General features: G+C 33.6%; 1 protein-coding gene across 7 annotated transcripts in view; it reads right to left on the reverse strand.

Moving 5' to 3' along the window:
• The window catches only part of LOC138704999 (inter-alpha-trypsin inhibitor heavy chain H4-like), a 189,779-nt gene that overhangs the window by 3,628 nt on the left and 171,406 nt on the right, over window positions 1-14,745 (reverse strand). For all 7 annotated transcript variants that reach the window (XM_069833515.1, XM_069833519.1, XM_069833516.1 and 4 more), the window contains one exon: window positions 3,310-3,443. In XM_069833515.1, the coding sequence (XP_069689616.1) occupies window positions 3,310-3,443 (134 nt within the window). The remainder of the gene's footprint in view (window positions 1-3,309; window positions 3,444-14,745) is intronic.

Raw genomic sequence — 14,745 nt, forward strand, 5'->3', positions numbered from 1 at the left:
TCTATGCCGCTGCGCCATGCGCTATCACTGCTGCTGGGCACTGCGAGAAGCGTTTCCGCATTGACGACCGGTGCGCGTCACACGTCTGATTTCAACTACTTTCGGTACTTCTGATGAAGCAGAATAGGGTTTTATTGCTAACTTTCCATTAACTGGAACCACACAGTGAACACTTCTTGTTCCGGGAACAGTCTTGAGGCAGACAAATCTTTGAGGATTTAGATTTTGTAACTACTTCTTCATGTTTTTCAATGGATGTGAATGACACAATGATATTCTATATATTGAATTTCAAACAATCATACAGTCCTTTACGAGTTGAAATTAGAGTTCCTGGCTTTTCAGCGAGTCGCTTCATTGTACCCCTTACACCGTCACTGGGCCCTTTACTGTGACTAGTTCCAAAGAAATGCCACTCCGCAGGTATTTGAAAATCATGTTCATGAATGAGTAGATTAACGGAGTGTTTTCATTCTTGTATTCGCTAGCTGCTATATTTGAGATATTTCGGTATGTATTTGTTTCAGATGTACTATCATTTTCCTTCAAAAACATGAACTGTTGCACTATCGTGAACTAAGCATTCCGAAATTACTGAAAATCAAAGGTTATCTAAATTACCACCAACTGAATTTCTGTAATATACTGTGAATGGGTGTATTGTTGCTTGAGAAGTACTCCAGTGATGACCTTGTGTAGCATTCTGAAAAATGAAACTGTAATTCTCTGAAAAATCACCAATGATAATGAACTCACCGGGCTTTATTTCATTTTTCAACTACTTTCAATAATTTCCTTGGGACTTTGCAATGAATTTGTGTACAGTATCTTGAATTTTTTAAGCCAACCAATGAAGTTATTAAGGAAATTTACACAGTCATTTTTCACTAACATCATATTGGCCCTGCCAGTTGTTATCCATTCCTTGTACTAAACTTCTCTGTAACAATGACGCCAATATTTATGATAGATTTCTGATACATTTATAGTTCCTTACATTCAGGAGAATATGCTTCTTCACTTATTGAATTTCCCGCCTCTGTTTGTAAACCTTCTTCGCTTGTTGATTTGTCGACCTTACTTTCAGTCCCAGCAACTTCACTAATTATTTCAATTTTTGAAATCGTATGGCAAAAGCGTTCTCAAATAGCATCACCTACCACTAAATGCGGGACCTTTTTACACATGCTACTTGTCACTTCTCTTTTACAGACTTGTGACGAATGTTCTTAAAGTCCGAAAGTGTTGCAACACCACAGATAACTCCAACTTTTCGTCTTTAATTTAGGTATATTGAACACTTACAACTTACAATGACAGAACAGATCAAAATCGTCGTCTAAACTGAAGGGAAAAAGTTACAATGACAGAACAGAACAGAATCACCCTCTAATCTGAAGGGAAAAAGTTGCGCTGAGATTATAACAGGAAAAAAACACTCACATGAAATCTATTAGCGTACCGTTCAGCGGATGTCGCAACATCTGGCATTTGTCATATCGATCGCTAAACACGCGTGTAGGTTTCTGGTGACGTAATACACTGCACGCGACTTTGATCCTTAATGTCAACATTTGCAATTCTGGTTTATTTAATATTTTCCAAAGTATTACAGTCCCCATCGTAAAATTTTTTGTAATAGATTAAGAAATTGTTTATCTCAACGTAAAAAATAGAGCATGGTAAAAAGAATATTCGATTTGAAAATATTAACATTTCTTTATTTTACTGTAAGTTTTAATACATGCTCGAAGTAAAAATCCATAATAACTCAGAAGTAAGTTTAAATATATAGAGTCATCATTGTATTGGCACAATTCTTACGTTGATACAATGAAGCATGTCATTTTAATAATATTTTTAACAACAGTCTACATATCAACTCCCCGAATATTTCACCCTTCATTACTTTTCAACCATTGGAGATATGAAGTTCATATTAGGCCATATAACTATTTATTATTATGACATTCATTTACTAGAATATTGAAAAAATCCAGAACTTGACGTTACAAATTTTAAAATTTTGTATGGAATGACCCAGTTACATTAGTAAGAACATACCTATCTGAACAGATTCCATGTCTTACAACACAACAAATCACTAACAAGATTTGGCTCTTTTTCACTCACATAGTAAGCCTCTCTTTCTACGATTGAATCGGAGCGAGAAGTGTCAGAAAGAACTCAACTTGTTCATACCCTTCTAAAAATAGCTTGCTGCTGATAAAACAGTAAAATCTAATGTTAAAGAACATGAATTCATATTCATCTATGTCTAACTAAACATGTCGAAATTTGATTTTTGTCCGCATAGATTTGGGAAAATTGCACACTGTGCGAGATATGGAAGAGTGCATATTTATGATGAGAAGAATTCCAGCAATCTTCATTTTCAAGCTGCAGTCCCTTATATACGGTCTATTGCTTACATGTCTTTTATCTCACAGGTAAATTGTGTTCAACACTGGTACAGATGCGGTTCTAACATTTTACTAAGCAAGTGTGGTTTCACTACTGCTAATATATCAATTTATAATTATACATTTTTATTATTTATGAAATTATAATGCAATTATTATGACTAAGCATTAAGAAAAATTATAATAATTTTAGCTTTTCCTTACTACGTAACACGGAGAACAGAAATTACATGCTACACTTTTGAAATGTCATGTTAAATTTTGAGTTGGTTACCGTGTCTTTATGACTTTATGTACCAAAACTGAGTGTTGCATTCTGACCTTGTATTCAACAGCTGTTTATCTACTAAACTTGACGCTTCTGTCCGTATACACAGCAAGTTTCCAAAACCGATTCGAATGTGCATTGGAATGTCATCTATTGAGAAGCACGTGTGTTGTGATGTCATGCCGATAACGTATTTTAAGATGAGTCCGAGCGATGAGTGCTCCAACGCTATGTGGGAGCTGCTTAGGGAGAGGGAGGGTACTGATGCGACTCATCTCTACTTGCAACTGTTTTTCGGAACTGTTGTTTGGAACATAGTATTTTTCCGGAACCGGAATAGTCAGCACTGTTCCGGGAAAAGAACAGCTTCGCCCATCACTAAGAAGCATAGCTTTGTTTATAAGATGAACTGGCAATAATGGTGCTACATCACATCTCGGAACAAGACATGATTTGTTGTTTCCATAGCAATCGTGGTAACGTCCTGTGAACATACTTCCGGTGCCATCACAAAATAGTTATAAACCAAATAAATATAAGGAACTGATGCTCTGTTAGGTGTGATGGTACGAACTTAACACAAAGGAATGTAGAAGTGTACTATCGCATGTGGCTTACCCGCTAATTTGACAGAAGTATTGATAGTATACACCTCGGTCGTTGGCGAAATCGCTGAGGACGCAGTATCTGAAGTGTCTGCAATGCCCAGGTCCAGATGAAGGAGTCAAACATTCCATGGATGGCACGTTCGTCTGCAACATCAGCATACATTATTTTTATTATTGTTATTATTATTATTATTATTATTATTATTATTATTATTATTATTAACGCAAAACGTGAAGTCCGAAAGTACCATAGAAAAAGTTGGGAACGAATTGTATCCTTTTTAGAAAATGATGTCACAAGACCCCAACCCTCAATATATAAAATTTTGAAAAAATTAAATAGTGAAAACAAAGATAATGCCCGATTAAATATAATCCCCCATGATAAATGAATTAATTACTATCCAAATATATGGACAAACAACTGTCCCTCCATACAGATACAAGAGTTAGATGATTTGCAAAGAGACTCCATTTCTTTAGAAGAACCTCAGATTGTTTTGAAAAATATAAAGAGTAACAAAGCACCTGGTGAAGAAGGTATACCTGTTGACTTATTCAAACATTCCAGTCAGTCATTTCTCATAAGATTTTTAAATCTGTTAAATATCATATGGCAAGGAGAAAATCCACCTAAAGATTGGTCAAAATCATTAGTTATTCCAATATTTAAGAAAGGAGATAGGACCAACTGTGACAATTACGGAAGGATCAGTTTGTTAAATTCTGGTTATAAAATTTATTATAGTATTATTAAGAATAAATTATGTAAATATTATGGAGATATATCTAGTGAAGAACAAAATGGCTTCAGGAAGGGCAGATAATGCTGCGATGGATATTTTGCAATACAAATTTTGATTGAGGAGCATCGAGAATTTAATATAGAAACACGTTTGACATTTATTGATTTTAGAAAAGCATTTGATAAAGTGAACAGAAGTTTGTTATTCGAAATTTTGACAAAGGATCAGATTCCAAAGCAGATCATATATAATATTGATAACCTTTATAAATCAAACCTTATTGCAGTAAAAATAAAAGAAAAAATAACTCATTGGACGGAAATAAACTCAGGAGTCAGACAAGGCTGTAGGCACTCTCCTCTGCTTTTTAACATTTATATGAATGCCATTGTGAAAGATTTTAGAGAAACAAAACACGGATATATCACTATTAACAGAAATTTAAAATTAGATGTAATAATGTTTGCAGATGATTTTGTTTCACTAACAACATCTGAAGATGATTTGCAATGGTCAGTACATAATTTAAATTTAATAACTCAAAAATATTCAATGGAAATATCCATTAACAAAACAAAAATAATGGCCTTTTGTGGTAAATACCCAAGACCAATCAAAATTTGTTTAAATAACACAATTTTGGAAAAAGTTGATGAGTTTAATTATTTAGGATATAAACTTTCTTTTGTTGAAAATTTGGATTTATCAGAGAAAATTGTAAAATTCAACAAATCAATGGGGAACATTAATAAAGTTTTAAAACCTTCATTAGTACAAAAATCAACTCGTACTCGTCTTTATCAAATAATAGCTCAACCAGTCCTATGGGAGTGAAGCGTGGACTATAAGGACAAAAGATGAAAGCAGACTAACAGCTTGTGAGATGTGATTCATGCGCCGAACAGCTGGCTACACTAAATGGGATCGAAAGAAAAACGAAGATATCCTTCAAGAACTTAATGTGTCATCAATACTGGACTATATCTCCAGATATCAGTTAAACTGGAAGGAACACATCTCAAGAATGATTTCATCCGGGATCCCTAAGGCAATAATGAAGTATCGTCCAAATGGGAAACGGTCACTTGGTCGACCTATGAAAAGATGGCAAGAAAATCGCTTTTTCAGGCCGTGACAGTTCTTTTGGGACTAGTACTTGACAGGAAGATGATGATGATGATGATGATGATTATTATTATTATTATTAGGCCTATTATTATTATTATTATTATTATTAACTTCTTTATAATGGTATGTATTGTATTGATCACAGATATAGCCGGATAATAAAAAATTGCTAATTATATATTGATTTGCCTTAATAGCACTGCGTAAAGACACAGTAAGTAAGTTGTCATCTCTTTACTCGTATCACTGTAAAGACAATCGATTGCACGGAAATACATATTATATTTTCAATATTTTCTAATAAATTAATGGATTCGGTCTCTTCATATTCAATATTTACAAGTCAATTCAAGCAGGAATGATTCGCATGATATAGCCAACTCATTGTAATAAAACTCAATTTGTTTTTTATAAAGAAAGTCTGTAACAGTTTACGTTATATTATTGTAATAATTATGTCACAGAAATCGAACTCATATCTCATTGTTTACAAACTCTAAGTTATTTTTCAATAATCGACATGCACGCATGCACGGGATACAAATGTACAATAATGCCTCATTTGTTAGAACATTATTTTGACTTTCGAGATCATTCTTACCTTTTAAAATGTTTGCAGGCAAAGTATCTGAATCTCTGTTGTCTTTCAGTAACATGTACAGTCCTACAGGGGTCATATAATTTGAATAAAATTACCTTTTGAATTGGACATCACAGCAAATAATTTTGCATTAATTGTATTTCTAAACTTAAAACATTTTCCGAAGGATAGTTAGGTTCCCGCTAAGAAAACTTTAACGAATTAATCACAAATTTATAAACGGAAGTAACTTTATGTCCAGTTTAAAATAACCAGTCACACGAAAATAGCACTTCTGGTTCGCTATTGAATTCTGTGTAAGAATGGTTCTAGCAAAGTCTTTTCCGTCCGCATCTGAAGTGGATAAGTGGTTAAAGTATGGTAGTTTGAAACAGGAAAACAAAGTACCTCCTACGGGTACCTAGTCTATTATCATTGTTATTATTCCTATTCTTCTTCTTCTTCTTCTTCTTATTATTATTATTATTATTATTATTGTTATTATTATTATTATTATTATTATTATTATTATCATTATTAAACTTATAGTACAATTGTACATTAACCATATTTTACCCTAAGACAGGATGTTAGGGTTGTAAATGTAATATAATATTTATAATACATTGATTAATAAAATCTTAGGCTTATACCCTAAAGTTAAAAGGTTTTTTAATATGTACTATTTGATTTAATGTAAATTTACAATTGAATGAAGTGAACTAAAATTAAAGAATGAAATGAATTCTTATGTTTAAATTGACAAATGTTGTGGGTGGTTTATATCGATTTGTAGAACGTTTACCAAAATGATTTATTATTCAAAACATAATAACATTATTAACGAAATAAACTTAATTATTTCGGTAGTAGTAATTATATCATTAATAACATTACATATATTATCTTCGAATTTGCTATTGTAGTATACTCGTATTAGGTTGGTGCAGAAGTTCGTAGGGTTTTGTTTCGCGTATTGGTACTCTGTTGGGTTTATTTATCGATTGTCATTTTTTATTTGAAATTTAATATTGAAGTTTCATTTTTGCAGATTGTGAGTGGAGCCGTGGACGCTATAAAATGGAGTGTCATGTGGAGAAAGTGGAACATTTTTGAGTTCAATAAAGGAACGAAAGCAGGGGAGGTGACCAGAAACATTTGCGCAGTGTATGGGGACAATGATATCGGAAAGAGCAAGGCAAGAAAACGATTTTCTCGTTTCAAGGAGGGTCGTTTTGACATTAGTGACACTCCACGTTCAGGAAGACATTCGGGGTTTGATGAAGACCGTTTAAACACATTAATCCACAATGATCCACGTCAATGTACCCGAGAACTGGCAAATGTGATGAACTGTGACCATTCCACCATCGTGTGACATTCGCATTCAATGACAAGGTTAAGAAATCAGGTGTATGGGTACCGCATGTTCTAAACCAAAACCACAAAAATCAGCGGGTGGCCATATGTGCATCTTTGCTTGCTCGTCATCGATTGGCTCGTGAACAACATCGAACATACCTATTCAATATCGATACTGGTGACGAGAAATGGTGTCTTTATGCTAACATAAGAAAAAGAAAGGTATGATTGAGCCCGAACATTAAAAGCAACTCCCCGTAAAAAGGCCAACGCGCATCCACAAAATATAATGTTATGCGTCTGGTGTATTGTGCTACGAATTGCTTCCCCGAGGTGTAGCATTAATTTTGAATTTAATCTATCATAAATCGTAGAAAATATAATTGTTTGTTTAGAACTCCCTTTGTTCTGCGAAACTCAACAGTTATTCCATTTTTTGTTTATAAGTTCTTTTAAACAGTTCTTCACATAAGAAATAGGGCAATTCGTGTGAATTCTAAATTAAAAGTGGCAGCCAGTTTTGCCATCTCATCGGCACGCTCGTTTCCAGTCCTTCCAATGTGTCCATAAACCCAACATGTACAGATATGCGTTACGATTTTGATATTATTCATTATTTCAGTTGTAAGAGCATCTAAGATATATCTGTTGTCTATTGTATAGATTGCTGCTTGAGAGTTATTGTAGATGTCAACAGTATGATCATGTTCTGTGCACCATTTCAGTGCTTCCTTGATTGTATAGAATTCCGCCTGAAAAATTATATTGGTAGGAGATAGACGGATAATTTTTAATGTACCTCTATGTCTTATAATAGCTGACAAATGCACAGCCAACGCATTCTTTGATTCTTGATCCATCTCTGTAAATTTCATACATATGCATATGTCTGTACAGTTGTGAGATTGATAGAAGTCATGATGTAGTCCTGGGTGCCCTGCAGCCAGAAAATGGCATGTGTATTGTAGATTATAGAATAATATAATTCTTGAAATGTGGCCTTACAATTACATTTTTATATCACTTACTCCTGCTTTGTACAGTCCGATTAAGTGAAGTGGCTATATTTAACAATGACCAGCGCTGCATCTGTTGATATTGTGCGATATGCTCTGCAGATCCGTAAAGCATATTCTTTTTGGATTGTTAACAGTCTGTTTTGGGAATATTGTTTGTGTAGAACTTCCTAGAATGCTGATGTACAATAGAGAATTAATGCCTCTACTGCTCCTCGATATATGATTTAAGAATGTCAGAATTAAGTCTCACGTGGGCCTGCTGGCAGTAGACGAACCTTTAATTAGCCACATACTCGAGATGCATTCTAAATGCCAACTTTTTGTAAAGGATAACTCCTAGGTAGTTCATTGTGTCGAATGATGGAATATTTTATTTCTCCATTAGGAGTGGAGATACAGGTGCTACCTTACGTCATCTAGTGGTCAGTATTGCTTTACTTTCAGTTGGATTAAATTGCAGTTTGTTTTCTGCTCCCCATTTGAAAGTGTGTGTAAGAAAGTGGTTTTCTGCTCCCCATTTGGAGAGTGTGTTTAAGGTAGTATTTGCTGTGGTTATAAGATTGTTTATACATTTGGATTTTACAAACAATAGGGAACCGTCAGCAAATGCAATGATATCACAGTTCTGAGGTACATTCAGCTGAAGTAGTTCGTCATAAAGTATAACTCATAGCCATGAACTACGAGCGGAGCCTTAAGGAGATCCTTTTGTCACGATTTTTGTGATTGTTGCTTTAGATAATATGGTTATATGAACTTTGCGATCTACAAGGAAATTCTGGACAAAAATGTATAAATTTTTGGGACATTGTTTATCATTGAGTTGATGAAGTATTTTAGGTCACTAAGCGTAATTGAAGGCTCCAAACACATCCAGTGAAAGCAGTAAGCCTGTGATTTTACGAAAAAAAAGGTGTTTTTGATGTAGTGCACTTTAAGAGGTACTGCATCTTCGGCTGATTTTTGTGATGTAAATCCAAACTGTTTACTACTGAGTCAATTCTAAGGCTAAGCGATCGACGAGCCCTGCATTCTCTTGTTCTCTTATTTCAAATTCTGCGCACCGCTACCCCAATCTATTTGGCTTCTCGTTTTCAAAATTTATCCGCATATCATCAGCTAAGTACAGGATCTCATTATAACAATTTACTCATTATACCCTACCACAAGACATCTTTATATTCTTCATCCTATACAGTTTCAGTTGCTAGAAATTGGAACTCGCTTCCGAGTGATATAAGGGGTTGTTGGACAATTGCTTCATTTAGGTCAAAATTACATAAATTCTTACTTAACAGATGAATTGCTGATTAATATTTGTTACTTATAATGAAACTAACATCTGTCCATTCTTATTATTATTATTATTATCTTTAATTTCTCTAAATAGATTTACAAAACCTCTAATGACAATTACATTAATATTCTCATTATAGAAATAGAAATATATATATATATATATATATATATATATATATATATATATATATATTCTCCCTGTAATATAGTCCTAGTAAGCTTATATTAAATTAATTTTCATCATTTTACTAGCTATCTCAAATATTAAATTAATTATAATTCATTGAATTAAATTAGCTCATAAATTAAGTTCCTACTTTACCTTATAGATTTATCTAAATTTAAATAAATGTGTAGTGAAGATTATTGCTGGAGAACCTTTTAAGTGTAGTGAAAATATTTGTAATTTAAATTTATGTATTGTATTGATTAAGGCTGGTTGAGTGGAAGAGAAGGCCTTATGGCCTTAACTCTGCCAGCAAAAATAAAACATTATTATTATTATTATTATTATTATTATTATTATTATTATTATTATTATTATTATTATTATTAATTCGTGTTATATAGATGATACATTATTCTACCAATTAAAAGCTTTTCTAGGGTTTTCCCCAGAAGTAGTACACTAATAGGCCTAAAATTATTTGCGCTTAGTTTCTTTGTACAGATTGGTTTACGTATAATTTGAATTAATGCATTCTTCCAATAATCCGGGAATGTTCCTATTGCAGACACTTGTAAATATTCAGAAGGAGAGTTGGATTTGTATCATACACGTGTTTCACGATGTAATCTATTGAATTCGGCTGTTAGTGCCGCATCAAACTCATCGAGTGATACAACTTTTAGCAACGTGCTTCATTCCGACAAAGATCATTTCGATTTTCTTTATCAACCATTTCTTTCACAAAGGAAAGTGTATGCAAGGTCAAATGTGACATATGCTAGAATTTTATTTTAAGTCACAACTGTTTTTCTGGCGTCAAAAATTTATATTGTGCAACCTTATCGAATTATTCATCAAAACTTAACTTTTAGGAAACGTGATAATTAACAATGAAACTGAATACTTAGATATCATTCACATATTCTTGGCAGAAGATACAATATTAATGGACGAAAATATTAAGAACATGGTTGTAAAACGTTTGAAGGCATTTTGGAAAGAATTCCAAAGAATACTGTATTTCCCTTGTATCTCAATTACAGTATAATAATAATTGCATTCGTAATCTCTTGGAAGATAAAGCTGTTTTTGAATCCTCTGCATTAAGCGTGAATTAAATGAACAGCTACTTTAAATTTCAACTGAATTTAAATTATAGAAAATTCATAAATCTTTGTCATTTATTTTATTTGTTTCTGTTTGGGTTTAAAGAAGGAATTCCCACTGTTATGAAATAAAGTAATTACAGCTTTGTTACTATTTTCTTCCACGTATCTGTACGGTAAATATTTTTTTTTACATAACTTATATTTTTAAATAAAATTAACATAAACAGATTCAGTGTTGAAAGTAATTTTAGACTTTAGGGCCTATTTATGTTACATGGTTCCTACCTTTAAAGCTCTGCGCCACCAAAGCAAACGCAACCTTCTCAATGAAGTCATATGAAGAAGTGGGTAAATATGTGTTAGAATTGAAGGTTAAAAAAGACGTAAAAAATGTGATACTACGCAGTAACTTAAACCCATAAGGAATTTCGTGATTACAAAAATCATTTCAGTAATGCCAAAGCAGTAATTTTCAACATGACTTCAAATTTAAAACAGGGGAAATGTAATAATATTCTGGCTGTAAAGATAAGAAAATGTTACTCGTGTATACTATTCTGTTCATTTTCGATGGAGTTTCCCAAAGTGCTAGTACCATCCATAACCATACTAACTTCAAGTTAGTTTGAAGTTAAAGGCATTAAATCTTTTACTTTAAATTGATAACTACATTTCCTTACAAAATTAGTTTAAATTATGTGCGCGGCTATGAATGTTTATTAAGGTGCGCTCAACTCAGCATATCTTTCTGAAAGCCGTTCCTTATGTCATTTTTTTCTGTAAAACAGTAAAACACAAAACACAATTTAAAAAACGTACGTCAAGAAAACTATATAAAAAAGTATTAATTAATTCCTTTACAGATATTTTAATGCATTTAAATGAAGATAGAAGAAATGTAAGAAATGTTATTAGTGTTATGCAGGGTTCGGCAGAGGAATTGAACGGTTTTCAAATGGAAATAACACGGTGAATATGTAAATCAGAACAAATTTATTACTTCCCTAAAACCTGGCTATGTAGGGTCTATGCCATTTTGATATTGGTACATGCATTTAGGCTTTTTTTTTAATTACGTTCCTCAAAATGTAGTCGGCCCCTTTCCATGCTCACTTGAAGTCTCTCCCTGAAGTTATGTGCCGCTCTTTCCAACATTTCGTCATCAATGTTGGCGATTTCCTGGGCAATGGCAGTCTTCAATTGTTTGGGGCCTGTTTATGTACAATTTTGACTTCAGATAATCTCACAGAAAATAGTCGCAGATGATCAGGTCGGGGAGATCAGGAAATGTCGCCGCGTCGAGAAATGATGTCCCATGAACACAAGAGGCGCAGAACTTTTTTTGACTTGTCAGCCGTATGAGCCGTCACACTATATTGTTGAAACCATACCATCTGTTTATTCATCGCAAAAACACGCCTACGCAGTTCTGCTTGAAGAAATCTCATCAGTAATAAAATTAGACTATTCACTAATTTTGCCACAATGTTTCCGTCGTAAAAAATACGGACCTGGTTTCTTATTGAAACCTGGTGCTGTTTAACTAAGCTTCCTACCCATCTCAATATGGTATTGCGGCAAGATACAGCTCCGTGGCGCCAACATCAAAATGGAGATGAAAATGGCTCTGAGTTTGAACAAAATCACCATTCTTGAAAAATGTCTCGACAACAAAAGCACGATGCTGCGCACTCCACGACTCCATAATTACTAAAATGGCATAGAAGAAGCTGACAAACTACGACCGATCCGTATCCATAACCCCCCACGTTGCTCAGTAAATAGCATTCTAAAACCGTCCAACTTCTTTGCCGCACTTTGTAGAATCTGGAGTAAGAAATGTTATAAAATGTATGAATATAAGATAACTTACCTTACCTATACCGCTTTATATCTTTTAGTTTCTTTACTCTTTAACCTTTTTCTTGTCCCCTACTAAAGCCTGCAGATGGTACTTTGAATTTCATACTAATTAATATTTCCTTGGATTTTCCCCACGTGTTATATCATACAACGCTGCAAATCTCTAACTGAACATATTTTCTTTCAACTTCTTTTTTTTAGCTGTCATTGTTGACAATGAAAGCGCAGCGAAGCAGTAAGCTAGCCAATGATATCAGGTTGCTTTGCCATGTGAATACAGTAAGTTTCAGATTGTATCCACAAAGAAATACGTAGCGGCAAATACTGCACTAGATTATTTTCATCTGCGCTTTTTGTTCCAAAACACTTCGATGGACTCAGCGATATATGAACCGAACATCATATTTCGAAGCTATTTTAGACTGTGAAGGAGCGCTTTCTGAAACAAACGAATTGCACAGATCGATTCAGCGCTACAGAAATAGGGGGAATCCGTTTCAAACAGCATTTTGTCTGCGGATGGACTGAGCGCTTTTTGATACGACGCTCCTCATAGGTGTTCAGTTGTACATATCTATACATCAAAGGTATTGATGATAAGTCAATTTTATCAACTTTAGGATACGGGAAAAAAAAATTAATTTCAGTAGTGTTTTTCTTTCACAGCTGGTAAAGTTACAAACCTATTTATTATATTTCTGTCATATTTTTGAAAGCATAATAGAAGTTAACAGAGTTATGCGGAATTTATCGCAGTATATGGGAGAAGGAGACACATTTGAACAGTTTTTCTATTTATTTTTTATTCACATCCAGTAACAATTTTTAACTTTAAATGGCTTAGAATTATAAGACATTGCTTAATAAACAACTCAGAATTTTATATTTACAGAAATTACATATGAAGGGTACACGGGAAAAACGAACAATGTCACAATGCTGTTAAGGGTGATGTCATTATCTAATTCACTGTATTACTACAAACTTTAGTGTTATTTTTACCAAAACTGGTAAAGAAGAATTAAAACCACGGATACATTCATAATTTCCTTCATTTCAAGTAGAAACACCAATAAATTTAGCAGTAATATACCGAAATATATCAATATCTCAACCTTAATGGAAATGTGACATTGTTCGTTTTTCTCGTGTACCCTTCATATATCTGAAACGAAAATTAAGTCAGAAGAAACTCTTGCAACATGTTCAAAACTACCCTATATTGTATGGGACACCTTTGAACAGGTATGGGACACTTTTGACCAAAGTCCAAATCATTGTTAAAGACTAACTGACGCTCAAAAATATCATGCAAAGAGCACTATTATGGTTACATTATTTTTTTTAAATACTGCAGTCCACATCAAATTGTTTCATTGTCATAGTGCGAGCATTTCCTCCTGAATTATAAGGTTCTGTGAATTTCATGACAATATCACTTTTCTCTGTCTTACTGCAGTCTTCAGTTTCAGAATATGTAAAGTTCCGCGTTTGTCGAAACTTCCATTAAACCTGACATTGCCCATCTACCTCTTCCACTTGTCCAAATAGAGAACTTCAGTTCCCTTTTTTTGCATATTACGTAAGAAAAAAATTTCCTCGGTGCCATTTCTTTCTATGACTACTTATTTTGTATCGTTCCACATCAACCTGGCACTATAGATGTAGCTCTTGACAGATTGTGTTCTCAGGTTTTCTCATTATGATTTATCATGTAGCTTCATCAAGCCATGACATCAGGCAATTCCAGCAATTCTGTTATTATCTCATGCTTCGGTATACGCAAGCTAAATGACGAGCATAATCATAATATGTTAATTGACGTATATTTGTGCAAGTCATGCCATAATTAATCTTAATACATTTAATAATATAATTAACTAATAGGGACTCTTGCTCGTCGGTGAACACCTGTTGGCTCGTGTATCGCGAATCACATGTTCCACCTATGTCATCGCCATCTTAAATTACTTCATTTGGTAAAATAATGACGTGTGAGACGTCATACTGTACTTCGAAGCTTCAGCTCTTAATGAGAGTTTTCCTTCACTGGCAGACCTTGCTGCTTCCTGAATAACTTCATTGGATAATTCATGCTTTTTATTTTCTTTATGTATATCCGAACAATTTTATGCCCTAAAGACAAATATAATATAATCAATAAATTCGAT

This window comes from Periplaneta americana, chromosome 8 (genome assembly GCF_040183065.1).
Source record: "Periplaneta americana isolate PAMFEO1 chromosome 8, P.americana_PAMFEO1_priV1, whole genome shotgun sequence".
Classification (NCBI taxonomy): domain Eukaryota; kingdom Metazoa; phylum Arthropoda; class Insecta; order Blattodea; family Blattidae; genus Periplaneta; species Periplaneta americana.